This window comes from Octopus sinensis, linkage group LG17 (genome assembly GCF_006345805.1).
Source record: "Octopus sinensis linkage group LG17, ASM634580v1, whole genome shotgun sequence".
Lineage (NCBI taxonomy): Eukaryota > Metazoa > Mollusca > Cephalopoda > Octopoda > Octopodidae > Octopus > Octopus sinensis.
In genome coordinates this window covers 40675478-40693535 of record NC_043013.1, presented here as the reverse complement: position 1 = coordinate 40693535, position 18058 = coordinate 40675478, and the positions used below count along the sequence as shown (strand labels likewise).

At 36.9% G+C, this 18058-nt stretch overlaps 1 protein-coding gene across 6 annotated transcripts in view; it reads left to right on the top strand.

The window, feature by feature from the left end:
- Positions 1 to 18058, top strand: part of LOC115220897 (unconventional myosin-XV) — a 455449-nt gene that overhangs the window by 405228 nt on the left and 32163 nt on the right. For all 6 annotated transcript variants that reach the window (XM_036510507.1, XM_036510509.1, XM_036510508.1 and 3 more), the window contains 5 exons: positions 2263 to 2384; positions 5321 to 5346; positions 6593 to 6645; positions 8744 to 8816; positions 11948 to 12018. In XM_036510507.1, the coding sequence (XP_036366400.1) occupies positions 2263 to 2384; positions 5321 to 5346; positions 6593 to 6645; positions 8744 to 8816; positions 11948 to 12018 (345 nt within the window). The remainder of the gene's footprint in view (positions 1 to 2262; positions 2385 to 5320; positions 5347 to 6592; positions 6646 to 8743; positions 8817 to 11947; positions 12019 to 18058) is intronic.

Sequence of the window (18058 nt, the reverse complement as noted above, 5' to 3'; positions counted from 1 at the left end):
ACTCCAAGTCATTGTCTTACAATTTGACTACCCTACTAAATATTTTTATTACACCACCAAACAATGAGGTATGTTCTATGTGGTCACCCAAACTGCTAAAAATAACACACAAATCTTCCTCTAGTTACATGTCATTTAAGAAAATGAAAGACATTTGTCCAGCTGCCACATAGAATGGAAATATGAGAGAAAGGGTTTAGTGAATTCAGTTGAGTCTAGTATTTTATTAAACCATGGAGTTTTTACACTTTAAAAGTTGGCAGGTTTGCATCATAGAAAAGAGGAGATGGCTTTAGTGAGATTAGTAGCAAAAGAAGTAAGTAAAATGTGTTATATTTGTAAAACAGGCGGAATATTGCAAAATCTGAAGCTGAAAGTGAAATCACATTGTTGATTAAATTATATGAAGTCATTTTTCATTTAGCAATGATCATTCTACTTAAAGTGCTTGTCTGATGAAAAGAGGAGCAAGAACCAACTGACTTTTCTCTCACTTAACCACAGAGACACAAAAATAATAAAAAAGAGAGCTAAATTTTATCAGCCTCTACATTTTGCTATAATTGTTTTCAAAGAAAAACTGATTGCTTGAAAATATCATCATGGACAGTACACCAGTTTCAATAGAAAGATATGTTTCAAGGAAAGCAAAGCAGGTTTGATTGATTCACAATGTTCAGGTGTACTTCAGTAAATACTCACTGATGACAAAAAAAAAAAAAAAAAAAAGAAAATCGTTTTCTGAAATAGTCATGTTTCCATTAACCTTTTTCTTGTCCCATGATATACAGAATATATTTCCTTGACATCTATGCATCATATAGGATACAAATTTCCAATCTATTTCAATCACCACTTTGCGAAAGGAAAGTTTTATATTTGTGTCTGAAAATTTACTTTAAGAAATTTTGCCAGATAGGAAGATCATTGTAAGATAAATTTGCTGTGTGGACAAATTATATTGGCCTTTTTTAAAATAGGAAAAATAAAGAGGTTTTATAAAAGCATTAAATAGGCAAGTCTTTATTCAACATCAAACATTTAAAAAAATGTCATGTGATCACAAAATTTCTGATTGCAAAAGTTTCTGTAACACTTTGTATTACACAGAACATATGAAACAAGGGCAAAAAAACGTACATCTGAACACAAGCATGGATGTTTAGGACAAACTTATGAAAATGTTTTGAAGAGGAAAAGGGTTAATTATAAACATTGGCTACAACTAATACCAGTTTGTTGTGGTCAATGTTTCCTCTCCGTTTTGGCTATGAGTGTCTACAGAAATTTACTTGTATGCAAATTTTGTCTTTCTTTGAAAGTATGAATGCATCCATGTGAGTAACTGTAGGGTTGATAGGAGGGATGAAAGAATAGGGTCAGTGACATCATGCAAACAGCTGAGGGACCTTGCTGAAAAGAAAGGAGCAAGAAAGGTCATGTGAGCAGGGAGATGACTAGCTTGAACCTCTTTTACTTTGGGACTATTGCTCAGGAAAGGGCATGGTGGCTGCATGGGTTCAAGGAATTTGCCATTAGGTTCTGGTCAGAGGTTATGTGGGTAGGGGTCCCACAGATATATTCTGGCTGGAAAGGATTGACATTATGAGAGGAGTCATGAGGTAAGTGAACTATTCTTCCCCACCCCTTACACACACCACAAGTTACATCGGCCTTAGGGCATTTTTTCTTTTCCCTTCCTTCTCGACAATGTCAACAAAAATAAGGATCAGTAGTGATGCCATCAGACCCTTCTGTAGTGAAGGAGATGTTATCACTTCGATTCAGAAGATCAAGGTTTATGGTGGCCAGGCTGCAAGGCATTGAGGATGTGGAATGTCTCACAGTTCTGTATTTAGAGGGAAACACGTTAGCACTGTAACTGGCCAGATATTTGGCAGGTAGGGCTCCCACAGATATGTTATGAGAGGACCCACTCCCCAACTACCACAGTAACCATCACTTAAAGTTCTCCAATTAAAAAAATTCGATTTCATCTACTAATCTTTGTGTGTGCATATTTTTCACCCTTGTCCAGTTGTAAGACATGTGCACACCACACAAGTTCACTGCTAAGAAGAAACAGCATTAATACTCAAATTAGTTTTATGAGGTATTTCTTATCATCTATTTCATTTGAAATTAAATTGTTGGAGAACTTTTCCTCATTGTTATTTTTGTGAAGAAAAAAAGAAAAGAAAAAAGAAAGAGAAAGATTCCCTATTAGTTTCTGAAACTGAACATAAATCTATGATTTTGCAGCCACTATTTGTGAATGGCCATGCAGACACCAGAAGTGACAGCAGTTCTGTGAGTGCTGTAGCCGATGGGAATTCCCCAATGTTGGAATATGCAACTCATCATTTCCGAGAGAGTATAACCCGGTGAGTGTTGTTTCTTCTGCCATTTGGTCAGCTTTCAGAAAGGATTTTTACAATCTTTTCTGTATTTTGTTACATGGTATTACAGGGCATGTTAACTGTTGTCTTAAATTTTTAACTAAAATTATCTGTAAGACATATTTTTAACAGATGATTTTAGTTAAAAATATAAACTGTCAGATAGGAAAGAAAAGAGATTACATGTTATTTTTAGATATTCCCAAAGTACTTATGTTAAGTGAAACATCAGGAAAAACACAACATGAAGTTAAAGAGAGAATTTCCAGCAAAAATTGCAGCTAAAAATCATGTAATAGTTTTTGTCATTAGATATTGTATGTTTCAACATCATTGCCTTTAAATTAACCATAAATATGCCTTAGTTTATGTATTTAATTTGCATGTAGAATTTACTCAAACACCACATTTGGAGAAATTATACATACATGTATACACACATGCACACACATACAAGCTCATATGCTCACACATACGCGCGCACACACACACACACTCATACGTGCAGACTGTGTCAGATATTTGGGAACAAACTGAACACAAGGAAAGAAAAACTAAACACTCCCTGAAAAACTGCCCATACATTTCTACTAGACCCATCAGAGAACAGTTGATTTCACAAAATCACTTTCAGGGTCACATCATGCAACCCTAAAAGTGATTGCATATCGAAATCAAGTGATCTTCGTCACTGCTATCCATCACATCCATGACAACAGCCTTGAGTAAGTCTTTGGCACTTTTGAGCAGTTGGCTAATTCCCAACTCAGGAATTCAAAGGATTCAAGTCATGTGAGAATTACATGATGGCTTAGGGGGAATAACATGGCCACATAGTTTTCTTGAGTCTTGCCTAACACAAACTTCCCCTTTACTCATTGGATAGGGCTTATACCTGATAGCCCTTTGCACCATGTCTGATTCTGAACTCTGCTACCTTGAGCAACATGGTGCTGGCCCTTGTCAACCCATAGATGTTGCCATTTATGATGTTAGTGAACCTGCTGGACAAACTTGATCACCTTATTCAAATCTGATTGGCCAGATGCTTCCAGTTCTTTCCCACAACTATGAGGGGTTGCCAAAAAGTTCCTGGCTTTGAATAAAAGAAAATCCAGGAGAATCAGTAAATTATGATTTTATCCAACATATTCCCCTCTCAGACAGACACACTTACTGCAGTGGTCCTTCAGTTTCTCTAAGCCCTGTAAAAGAACTCAGAAGGCAGAGCCTCCAACCAGGCCTTTTGCAATACTCTTGAAGCCAGGAACTTTTCAGCACTCCCTTGTATATATGCCACATTCAAGAAACTGATGATCTTCTAGTCACTGTGGTTGGGAGTTGGAAAAATAAGAACATCATGCCATTACACTGGCATCTTCTACCTGTTTCAGTCACTAGACTGTGGCCATGCTGGGGCACTGCCTTGAATTTTTAGTCGGATGAATCAACCCCAGTACTTATTTTCTTAAGATCGGTACTTATTCTATCAGCCTCTTTTCGACAAACTGCCAAAGTAGAGGGATGTAAACACACCAACACCGGTTGTCAAATCGTGATGGGGTGGGGACAAACACAGACACACACACACACTGATATATATACACACATACATACACACACAATGGGCTTCTTTCAGTTTTGGTTTGCCAAATCAACTCACAAGGCTTTAGTTGGCCTGCCAATATAGTAGAAGACACTTGTCCAAGGTGTCATGCAGTGGGACTGAACCCAGGACCATGTGGGCTGTTGTTCTTGACACGTCTGAAAAAGAAACAAGCAAGTTAAAATTTGAAGCACCAACCGATCGTGGCCATTGCCAGCCCCGCCTGGCACTGTGCCGCAGGCATGTAAAAAGCACCCACTACACTCACGGAGTGGTTGGCGTTTGGAAGGGCATCCAACTGTCGAAACACTGCCAGATCAGACCGGGCCTGGTGCAGCCTCCTGGCTTCCCAGACCCCAGTCGAACTGTCCAACCCATGCTAGCATGGAAAGCAGACGTTAAACGATGATGATGATGAACACAGCATGACATTAGGTTATCTTTCCTTTACAACAACCAAAAGGTTGCTCACAAACACCCTTGCAGTGTACCACACACACACAGACACACATAATGGTTGATAAAAAATAGATGAAGATGTAGATATATATATATATATATGGCCCAGTGGTTAGGGTGCTGCACTCACAATCACAAGATGGTGGTTTCAATTCCTAGACTGTGTTGTGTTCTTGAGCAAAAACACTTCATTTCACATTGCTCTGTGATCACCTTGACACCTCCGGATGTGCCATTCATGAAACCCCTGTTCAGGCAACATCGATTTGATTAGAAGTGAGATAATATACAGCACATACATTTGATCACTATGAACAAATCATTTGTGCAGGTCATTCGGGAAAAGCTGAAATACTGATACGTTATCTTCTATGAGAGAGGCATGGCTGTGTGGTAAGAAGCTAGCTTCCCAGCCACATGGGTCAGTCCCACTGCATGAAACCTTGGGCAAATGTCTTCTACTATAGCTTTGGGTTGACTAAAGACTTGTGTGTGGATTTGGTAGTCGGAAACTGAAACAAGTCCGTCATATATATACACACACATACACACACATATATACACACATACATATACACACACACATATATATACACACATATATACACACACATATATACACACACATATATATAGACACACACACATACATACACACTCACATATATATACACACACACGCACATATATACTCACACATGCACATATACACACACACACACACACACACACACACACACACACATATATATATATATATATATATACACACACATATATATACACACACACACACACACACACACACATATATGCACAGTAATTATTGTTTATTCTTAATTGTATTTTTGTCTAGCATGGAGATGCTGAAAACAGGAATGAGTAAGTTGGGTTTTTCCTTTCTCCCCACACACTCTCTCTCTCTCTCTATTATTTCCTCCCAAAGAGTTTTCAAATATTGAAGTTATTTTTAAGCTTAAATGTTTAGCTTTTACTTGCCAGCAGTTTACATGTGAAAGAGAAACTTTGTTTTGGATTATGGCTCCCAGGGTGGTTGCTAGATCTAAAGATATCCACCAGAATATTTATACACTTGTTGCTGCTGCTACTACTGCTACTACTACTACTACTGCTGCTGCTACTGCAGCAATGTCTCCCTCTCTGTCCTCCTCCTCCTCTCTCTTCCTCTCCTTGCAACTCATCCCCTGATATTTTAATTCAAAACTTTAAAAACGAAGAAACACTATTCGGTTTGAAGTCATTGATATACATATATATATATATATAGGCGCAGGAGTGGCTGTGTGGTAAGTAGCTTGCTAACCAACCACATGGTTCCAGGTTCAGTCCTACTGCCTGGCTTCTTGGGCAAGTGTCTTCTGCTATAGCCCCGGGCCGACCAATGCCTTGTGAGTGGATTTGGTAGACGGAAACTGAAAGTCATGCTTTCCGAAATCCGCCGAAACTACACCTGATTATATATACACTTTAGATGAGTTGTAGTGCACCTGAGCACTGTACACAATTATTATTATTATTATTATTATTATTATATATATGTATATATATATATATATGTATGTGTGTGTGTGTTTAACCCCCTAGCATTGCTTGACAACCGATGCTTGTGTGTTTACGTCCCCGTCACTTAGCGGTTCGGCAAAAAAGACCGATAGAATAAGTACTGGGCTTACAAAGAATAAGTCCCGGGGTCGATTTGCTCGACTAAAGGCGGTGCTCCAGCATGGCCGCAGTCAAATGACTGAAACAAGTAAAAGAGTATATAAATATATGTGAGTGTGTACGTGTGTGAAGCCATGTGGCCAGGTAGTTAGGGTGTTGAACTCATAATCACAAGATCATTGTTTCAATTCCCAGACTGGCAGTGCATTATGTTCTTGAGCAAAACATTCCATTTCCTGTTGCTTCAATCCACTCTGTTGTGAATGTGTGTGTGTGTGTGTAAGAAAATTTAATTATTTTGTTTTATATATTTTAACATTAAACACTTTGATAAGTCTTTTAAAAGACCAAATGTTTTGCATTGTTTTGTTGTTTTTTTTTGTGTGTGTTTGTGTATTGGTGATTTAAACATTATAGAGTTAAAATGTGGAATCTTTGTTGACAGGTCGATCCGAATGGACAGAGAAAGATCAAGCTGAGATGGTGAAATGGACAAAGGTAACTTATTTCTATTTTGTAAAACAAAACACACACACACACACAGATTCAGTTGTTAATGACCTGTAGGGACACCATATTTCATTATACAACCATAATATACAACAAAGTATATTAAACACTTTATAATACCGTGTGCTACTGTGTTAGCAGTGCTACTAAATCACTTGTTAAGGTTATCTGGCTATAATTTCTATAGAATATCTGTAGAGATAACCTTAACATTCAGTTATATTACATACTATAATAAAGCAGTAATATGAGACATTGTGATCACATGACCAACCAGACTATCGGAGGGTGTTACACATCCCTGATCACAATGCGCTTTCCATTGTTCTAGCTTTCAGATGATGCCACCCTGCTGGCCAGGTGAGCAGGCCAATATGATACATTGTTCTATCTATAATGTCATTGACAAATACACCCCCAAATCACACAAAATCATCTTAACACATCTGATAATATAATCCTGGAAAAAGATGAGGTAGTCATAGCTGGAACACCACCATTTATAGGATGTTATTCAATGGATGCTGACCTAGTATTAAAAAATGCAACAACATACTAATACACACACACACACACACATCATTTAACATCCATTTTCCATGCTGGCATGAGTTAGATGGTTTGATAGGAATTGGCAAGCAAGAGGGTTGTACCATGTCCCAGTCATTTGTTTTTGCATGGTTTCTGTGGCTGGATACCCTTCCTATGCCAACCATTTTACATAGTGTACAGAGTGCTTTAACCCTTTCGATACCAACCTGGCTGAAACTGCCTCTGGCTCTGTAGTACAAATGCCTTGTTTTCATAAGTTTTGAATTAAAATCTTCCAACAAACTTTAATCACAATTTATGTTCTTAACACCAGCTTAATGATAACTAAGTTATTTTACTAAATTCTATGTTATATTCAAAATTAATTGAAAGAAACACAGAGCATCTCAAAATAAATACGGTAACAAAAGGGTTAACAGAATGCTAGCGTTGCTGTTCTTTGTCATGCCAGTACAGGTGCTTCACAATGCAACACCACATAGGTGCTTCCTAATATGGTACCAGCATGGGTGTTTTCTTTTATATGTGGCCTGGCACAGGCACTCTTTATGTGGCACTAGCATAAGTGCTATTTATGCGGCACCAACACAGGATTCTCTTTACATGATGCTGGCACCAGAGCTTTGTATGTGGTGCCTGCATAGGCACTTTTTATGTGGCACCAGTACCTGTGTGGTTACCAAGTGTCACATACATACATAGAAATTTACATACATACACATATACACACAAATTAATTTATTAAAAACATACAAGATTTATTAAAACCTTTGTGCAATTTTAAATTTATATATATTTAATTCCATACATGGCAGAATTAATCCATGAAGAGAAAAGATGAAAGAATTTATTACATTTTAATCTAGACTTACTCTTGAGAGCATTAATTTTCAATATGTTTACCATCATTTCGCATACAAACTGTGATGCAATTCTGAGATTCCATATATTTCTATTTTACAGCTCATGTTTATTTCTTGAATCATATTAGTTATGCTAGCCTACAAGTAATGTGTAAAATGAGTTTTAGTTGTTATAAACAGTAGTCTTTTTAATCCCCCATTAGTCTCCAGGGGTGCTGTTGCCAGTACCATGTGAAAAGCACTTGTGCCAGCGTCACGTAAGAGCATTCATACTGGTGCCACATTAAGAGCATCCAGCACACACACCGTATAGGAAGGGCATCCAGTTGTAGAAGCCATATCAGAACAGACAATTGGAACCTGGTACAGCTTTCTAGCTTGCCAGTTCTAGTCAAACTGTTCAACCCATGCCAGTGTGGAAAATGGACGCTAAAGGATGATGATGATGATGATAAAAAGAAATCAAATGGATTGAAACTTGGTGAATATAGAAGCCACCTCTTCCAATTCATTTGCTCACTTTTGATTGAAAAATTCCCTAACAAAGTGACAAAGTGCACAATGTCATTGAAACTTTGTATGTCCCACCCTCTTCTAAATGATAGTTTAAAGAATTTGAAATCGTACAAAGGTTTCCTAATAATCTAATGGCTTTTTTCTTTTCTTTTCAGTCCCCAATCCATTCATCTCTTTTGATGTTAAGTAATGAGGATTTAAACCAACTGGCTTTAGAATCATTCAGTGGTGAGTATATTTACATAACCTATTTGTTAACATATTATTGTGTCTGATATTGTCAAACATCTTGTTTCACAGCATATCACAGAGATGAAGATCATTACTGTTATTTATAGACACAAGCGTGGCTGTGTGGTAAGAAGCAGCTTGCTTCCCAACCACATGATTTCAGGTTCAATCCCACTGCATGACACCTTGAGCAAGTGTCTTCAATCATAACCTTGGGTCAACCAAAGCTTGTGGGTCAATTTGGTTGATGGCAACTGAGAAAAGCCAGTTGTATATATACATATATGTATACATGTGTGTGTCCCAGTACTGCTTGACAACTGTTGTTGGTGTGTTTATGTCCCCCGTAACTTATCAGTTTGGCAAAAGAGACCAATAGAATAAGTAGCAGACTTGATGAAAAAAGTGGTGGGATCAATTCATTCAACTAAAATTTCTTCAAAGCAGTGCCCCAGCATGGCCACAGTCTAATGACTGAAACAGATAAAAGATAAAGGGTACCTCTATCAAATGTTTTCCTTAATTTCAATTCATCCACAGAGCAAGAAATTTATGTATGAGATTATTATTTTGACAGAATAGGAAAATATTTGGGGGCGGGGGAGACTGAAAACAGAATTAACACAATTCAAAGAAAATTCCTGATGTAGAAATTGCAGCAAGAACACTTGTACTACGACCCCCACAGAGTTAACGATAGCAGGAATTTAATCTATAAAGAAGTTGTTATTAGTTTGTTTTTTTTTAGATTTCAGCTGCAAAATGTTCTTGGAAAGTGTTAAATGAGCAGTTCTACTGGGAAAATGGTTTAAAAAATATCTAAATTTGCTGATCAAGTTTCATGTATCATTTTATCTTAACTGAAATATATTATTTCATGAATTTCTGCAACTTCAGTACTCTGTATGATAATGTTGTGTCTTTTAATATAGTAACTGCTTCTGTTCAAAGAAGAGACATTGTTGAGGGCATTCTTCCGAATTATATGTAGCAATAACATATAATGCACCTTCACAAGTCATATTGCCTCATAGGTCGGGTTTCCTCATTTCTGTGGTATATTTATTCCCCACAGGATGTGACACTGGTCCATTGCAGGATTATTTCATTTCCACAAGCTGAGTGGGCTGGAGCAACATGAAATGAAGTGTTTTGCTCAAGAACAGAATGCATCACCAGGTCCAGGAATTGAAAGAACAACTTTACAGTCTTGGGCCCAACACCCTAACCACCAAGCCACGTGCCTCCACGATGTATCATAATGGTGTAAGGTGTGAAGGTATGTGGCTTAGTGGTTAGGGCATTCAGTTCACAATTGTAAGGTTGTGAGTTTGATTCCCTGTGATACATTGTGTCCTTGAGCAAGACACTTTGTTTCACACTGCTCCAGTCCACTCAGCTGTCAAAAATTAAATCGTACTTGTAATTCAAAAGGGTCAGCTTTGTCACACTCTGTGACATGCTGAATCTCCCTGAGAACTACACTAAGGGTGTATGTATCTGTGGAGTGTTCAGCCACTTGCATGTTAATTTCATGAGGGGGCTGTTCAGTTAATTCTTGTTGTCATAACCACAGAGATCCAGGCCAATTGGTAAGGGCAGTGGATTGGTGATTCATAGAATCAGTAGGGTATCAGGCATAAAGGCTTTGCAGTATGATTCTTTATGTTCTGAGTTCAAGTCCCACTGAAGCCAACTTTGCTTCTTATTCCTTTGGAAATCAATAAAATAAAGTACTGGGGAAATACTGGCATCTATTCAATCGATTACACTTTTCTCCAATATTTGTGACCTTGTAGCAACATTAAAAATCAATATTCCAATGGTAGTGTAGAATACATTATTATAACATATTTATAAATCTCCTAATATCCTCCTTCTATTAACACACCAAGTATCCTCTATCATCAACCTGGATTGTAAATATAATTTAGTAAATGGAAAATGTGGTACCACATTAAAATCACTAGAGTTGGTGTCATGTAAAAAGCACCCAGTACACTCTGTAATGCGGTTGGTATTAAGAAGTGCATCCGGCTATGGAAACCATGCCAAAACAGACAAGGGGACATGGTGTGGCTCCTGTCAAACCATCCAACTCATACCAGCATGGAAAACAGACATTAAGTGATGATGATGATGAAAATGTATGGAAGCCTATTGGAGAGACCTCTTCCCATATTTCGATGGCAAACTTAATCCGTTACCTAGTTTAATTCCACCATCTGGCCCTTGGATCTCTTTAGCTGAGTAAAGCGACTAAGTCTCAAATCGAAGGATTAATTCTTCCCTTCTTCCCATCAGCATCAAGGGTCATGGGTACTGCTGTTCTTCCTCCCACTAAGCTATAAAAAACAATTAAGATTTATAACACTCACTCTCTCTCTCTCCAATTCTATTTTCACATCACATGATGTCAATCTCAGCACTATGAGGGAGGCCTTTGTATGGTAGAAATAGCAGCCAAATTTCTCTTGAATCAAATCATACAGTCTTCAAAATGGGAAGACTTCACTAGATTTATGGTATTATAATGTATCCTTGTGATCCAGAGACAGAGTTAGTTTTAGATGTGAAAGTAACCCCTTTTAATGTAATACACCTCACCCTGGTAATATTGCTTTTTACACTGGCATGAAGTCACAGATATTGGTTTTAAGTTTTGGCACAAGGTCAGCACCTTCAAGAGAGGGGTTTAGTCACTTACATCAACCCCAGTACTCAACCTCAAAAGGATGAAAGGCAAAGTCGACCTCAGCAGAATTTGAACTCAGATTATAAAGAGGGATGAAATGCCACCATGCATTTTGCCCAAACATGCTAGCGATTCTGCCACCTCGCTGCCTTATGAGGTCACAGATATTAAGGTGTGCATAATCAATTAAATTAAAGCCAGTGCTTGATTGGTATTTTATTTCATTAACCTGAAGGACTTCTAAAAATGACAAGATGGTCAAGGACGGAACACCTTTCATCATAAATATGTCTGTTATAACAAGGTTGACCGAGGCTAAACAAGCACCACCACAACTGCCACTACCACCAATGCTGTAAGATACATTAATCACAAATGCAATTGTTCTTAAAATAATACTGACCCTGTTTTTTTCCATCTAATATTATTTCAGAATTGATGACATTCATGGGAGATCTCCCTCAAAGCAAGCAGGACACACAGTGTGCTCTGAGAATACTGAAGGTAAGTCGAAAGCTTCTAAAGACTACAGCCTCCTGAAAGGCCAACATAAGTTCTATCAAATGGATAGAATTTAGTTATAGATATATTCATCATCATTGGCACTTTTGTGTCCACTTTTTCCATGTTTCAAGTTTCGAGAGGTTGAACGCCAATGTTAGCTTTGATAAGGTTTCTACAGCTGGTTGCCCTTCTTGATGCCAACCATCTTAAAGAGGGTACTGAGTGCTTTTTTTTTTCATGCCACCAGCACTAGTGAGGTTACCATGTAACTTGCAAGATAGAGGGAAGAGGTGAAAGCTCTCACTACTCAGAGAGGAGTATTTGAGAGGGAAGATCGAGGTGGGTGACTTTATGGATTGGCCAGAAAACTTTGAGGTGAAGAGCACTAAGGGATGGGGCAGTTGGATCGTAAGTTCTAGAGGAGTGTGTAGAATGGTTTCTGCAGTAAGTTAAACTCTAGAATCAGTAGAGCATCTGAAAAAATGCCTTGAAGTATTTATTCCAGTTTCTTGTATTCGAAGGTCAGTGTTACATAAAAAGCACTCATGCTGGTGCCACTTATATAAGCACCCATACTGGTGCCATGTATGAAGCACCTACTACACTGTGTAAAGTGGTTGGCATTAGAAAGGGCATCAAGCTGCAGAGACTATGCCAAAACAGACAATTGGAGCTTGGTGCAGCTCTCCAGATGGCCAACTCCTGTCAAACCCATGCCAGCATGGAAAATGGACGTTAAAGGATGATGATGATGATAAAGTTTTAACTTTAGACAGTAGATGCTTTGCTTTATCTGTTTCCCTTTATTTGTGCTCTGAGTTCAAATCCCACTATAGCCTGCCTTAGTCTAAGACCATCACTTGGTCTTTGGGTACCATAAGTGGAGATACCCATTTTTTTTTTTTTGCTGCTGCTGTCCAGATTTCTTCTGTAAATGTAGATTGGAGTTGCTCAGGTTGGCTACATTGGCTGCACCACTTTCTGTAGTGTGACCAGCTATGTTCATGATAAACTAATCCCTTTTCCATGACAAAATCTACTGATATAATGAGCAGTGCTTCCTTCTCCTCCTCCTTTCTCTGACATACCAATGAAAGGTAGTTAGCTGCTATGATATTTTCACTGTCTCTATTTTATTAAAATACTGATAGATAATTTAGTTAGCTAATGACTGTATAAAATTTAACTATCTGTGTATATTGTAAGATCACGAGGGTGTTCATAAATTATCGTTACAATTTGAAAAATTCAGGAAAAAAATGGAAAATAAGGATAACTCGGGAGAGTTTATTGGAAAACAAAGGCATACAAATAAAGTTTTATTAGAAATATTGGAACGCTTCATGCTACACTTGTCAAGAAAATTGTGTGAACATTGCAAAGATAATTTATGGACACTCTTGTGTATAATTGTATATTTTATTCTTTATTAAATGTTAGAGAGGAATATATTTTATTCAATTAATCCCACTAAATATACTCTGGTATAAATTAACTATTAAACTGAACATTTATCACCTGTGAATTTTTCTTCTGCTTGTACCAGTCAGTTACAAAAGTAAATAAAAAGTTGACCTCTGTAAGCTATATTTGTTATTTAAACCATTAACTTGGATTGAATCCACTCCACAAACAACACTGAACATGAAACTCATAACATTGGGTGTGTGGAGAGATTCTTTATGAAGTTAACAATTTTAAATTTCAACTGTAGCATACGTTCACCAGCAAATGTGGTCACTCAAATTGCTAGAAATAGCAGTTGTTCACTTTATTTTGCATGGTAAACTTAATCTGTCACCCACTTTAACACCTCTACATAATTCTTGGGATGCCTTTAGTGAACTTCACTTTGTTACAAGCATTTCAAGCAAATCTTGAAACAGGATATTTTCCTTCTTTCATTTTGCTGTCTTGGAGGCCCTGACAAGTGTCATGGATGATATTTTTCCTCTTATTAAAAACAATCCATTAAAAACAATCCCATTCTACTGTCTTAGTCTGATATACACTATATTTGAAGAAAAAACACAGTGGTCACAGCTGGAATACCCTTGATCATAAGTCTACTGCATCAGGGTAAACTTGCCTTGGGTTAAACAACAACTGAATGTGTCAAACTGTAGAAGGACAAACAAATTACCAGAACACCACCAATTACAACTGTCTGAGATCCAAATTCATACAAGATCTAATCAACAAAAACCACTTGAACTTCAACATCCATTGAATTTTTTTTGCCTCCCCTCTTATATAAAATATCAATCTTTAGGGAACAGCACTTAATTTTCCAACAGGTCTAATCTGTGGGACCCTGCAGTGCCAACTAAATAACAAGAATATCAATTAAAGAACTATCAAAACAAAATCTGGTTTTTCTGTTGAAGTAGTTACTAATCTCCAACCAGACATACACAAACAGAAACACATACACAAGCACTTACATATTGTATATAAAAAAAAACACTTCAGTTTTCCACTGCTCAGCTGAGTTTTATTGTGTAGTTTATGTAAAAGTTAATACATTTAAAACATTCTTTCATTATTATAAAATAAAAGATCTAAAATATCAAACATAACAACCCTTAAGATTTTCTGATTAGAAACTAGGTCTATAAGCAGATGCATTATATAACTGTGTAAGTGTTCATGCATGTATGTATAATTGTGTATGAATGTTCATGTATGGGACGTGAATAAAAGCAAAGCAGACACAGCAAAACAGTTAAGTTGATTTCATCATCATCTTTTAATGTCTAAAGTTTACACATATAAAAATCTTGTGCTGAATATTGTTACATAACATTTTAGGTGAACATCTTTTGCAGTAGCTTTGAGTCGTTGAGAGCTATGTCAACCTTTAACAGTCAAACTATAGTCATATTCCAAACGGACCAACCATGTCATACACACTATCGTGCTAAGAATGCTTAAGGACTACATCAAGGGTAGAAGTATCTATGGGATACTCAACCAGTCAACACTTAATATAAGGACTGAACCTTGTAATTTAACCCTTTAGCATTCAAGTTGCCCATATGCAACCCAAATATTCTACCTGTTTGATGTTCAAACTGGCCAAAAGCAGACTCTCATGGACACCCTACAATGTCATTCTAAATATTGGGTCATCTCATAAATAATGCAAATTTTTTATACTTCTTTTATTTTTCATAATTAAGATAAACTAAGTTCTTTTTTAACCTAAAGTATACTCTCCTTCATTTTCTACAATGATCTTCCATCTATTTGGTAGACTTGCAAGACCCCTCTTCCAAAATTCACTTGTCTGTGACAAAAAATACTCTTTCAATACTGTTCTGACCTTGTCTGCAGAATTCACATCTTTTCCTTCCAAATGATTTTGAAGACTGCAGAATAAATGATAATCAGATGGGACAATGTCCAGCGAGTATGGTGGGTGGAGTATCATTTCCCATTCAAACTGCTCCAGCGTTTGGAATGTCATCCTCACTGTATGTAGCTGAGCATTATTCTGATGGAGGAACACCTTTTGTCTCGAAGCCAAAGATGGTTGTCTTTCTTCTAGCACTGACTTGAATGACTTGCTGAATGACCAAATCCAAGCTTCTCTGCAAATTCCCCAACAGTTACAATGGGATTTTGTTCCACCAGGGTTTGCAGGATGTCCTCATTGAGCTCTACTGATCTTCCAGGATGAGGCTCGTCTTCTAGGTTGTAGTTTCCATCTCAGAATTTCTGGAACCACCGTTGACATACATTGGCTTATGCTTATTGTCTGATTCCCATATATTGCATTAATATTCCTCACACTTTCCATTGCATTGTTGCCTTTATTGAACTCATAAAGCAAAATATGCCAAATATTCTTTGTCACTTCCATTATAGCTTTGAAAAAATAACTGTTAAATTTGAACTGCACTCTTCAAAACTTGCACTAAGAATAAGCACAAGTTAAAATTACTACCTGCTTTTATAGCAAATTGATGCTGGTAGTTTATTCCATCCCCCTCCAACTTTTAGTTCATGCAATTGAAAAAAAACACTTTATTTATGGGTTGACCCAATATAAATAATTACATCATTGAAATTTCAAAGCTATAAGACAATGCATGGTTAATTCAAAACAATGTGAATAAATAAGCATTGCATTTGACAGAGTAATCTGAATGTATAAGGGATAAAGAACCCAGTCATGGTGATGACACCAACCAAGAATTACATTAAGGGTACAACAGTCTGAGGAACAATTGCCCACTTACAATACGATTTAAATAGCTCCACTAATCAAACAAGAATATTTATCATCAACAATGATAATCCATTTCATCTTCATCATTATCCATTTTACATTCATCTTTTCCATGCTAGCATGGGTTGAATGAGACATGCTGAAGCAGTATTCTATGGATGGATACTCTTCCTGATATCACCCTGTTGTTTTATCAAATAAAATTCTTTATTCCTATCAAACTACAGCCATAGTTTTGTTTGTGGGAGACATAAATGTCACCACTGAAGCAGCGTCAAGTAAAAATGTGTGAAAACAAATTGACACACACAGGTGCATATATACATATAGACATGTGTACATAAATACACGGATATATACACTTTGTTGAGTGGGCATTTTTGTTTTGTGAATTACTTGGCAATGTCACTATTAGTGCTAGTGCCAAGAAAAAGACAGCCAGTATATTTTGTAAAATAGCTGGCATTAGGAAGGGCATCCAGCTTTAGAAACAGTACCAAAGTAAGCATTGGCACTTGACAGGATCTGATGAGCAAAAGGATCCTGTCAAACGCTCATCAGATCCTGTCAAACTGTCCACCTTATACCAGCATGGAAGACACATTAAATAACAATGTTGATACATGAATACACACACACACACAACAGGCTTCCATACAGTTTCCATCTATCACTCATAAAGCACTGATCAGCCTGTAGTAGAAGACAGTGACATATTGTGGGATCAAGATCCCAAACCCACATGGCTGTGAAGCCAATTTCTTAACTTCACAGACACAACTGCACCATTTATTTACATATTCTGATATGAAGAGTAGAAGTTTTGAAAAAAAAAAAGAAGGCTAACAATGTCACTTGCAGTGACATTGTTAGCCTTCTTTTGCTGTTTACATTGCACTGCTATCTAGAGACATGCATAGGAAGTAGTGCAGAAAAATTTAGCAAAAATAATAAAAGACAAAAAAGATCACCAATATTCTCCATATGTGAAGAAATTAGAACTGTGTATTGTTAACAGCAAGATAGATATAAATATTCGGCAGTCAGAAGTAAATATTTCTACCCAATCCATATCAAATTTAACAAATGAAAAACTATCTATTGTTGGCCAGTTTCCACCACACACACAGACACACACACACACAGTAGTTCTATTGTTGGTAATCATATTTATACAACAAATGCCTTTTGTTTAAACATAATGTCTCAGAGCAAGTGTCTATTATGCATTTTTGCAACACAGAGGTGTTTGCTTTCAAATTATTATTATTATGACTATTATTATTTTCTTTTTAAAAAACCATTATTTTTATTATTGTTGCTATATTTCTGTTATAGCTGTTCTGTGTGTGTGTGTGTGTGTGTGATCCTAATATCTAAAGTCAACAAACACTGACTGAGAAAGGGACTCAGTACACGATGTAGTCAAATATTTATTTATTTGCAAATGGAAAAGAGGGAATGAGGGAGGAGAGCTTGATCATGACCTTCAAGTTTCACTAAAGATTCTTATCAACCAAACCACTTGATATGCTTCTTCAACATATACATATACACACATGTGCATGTACATACTTTAAATAAAGTAATCCAGTAGCCTATTATTCGGGAGCTTTCCTGACAAGGTACCAGTTCCTCAAACAATAAAGCCTATTCCAGTCAAGAAACCAGCAAATGTTGGGAAATCTCCAGAGTAACTTGGTCCAAGGCTCAACTTGAAACCTGAATAAACTTTTACACTCTATGTTATGCTATTGAGTACTTCTTTTGTCATTCATTATAAGCTCCACATATATATAAATACAT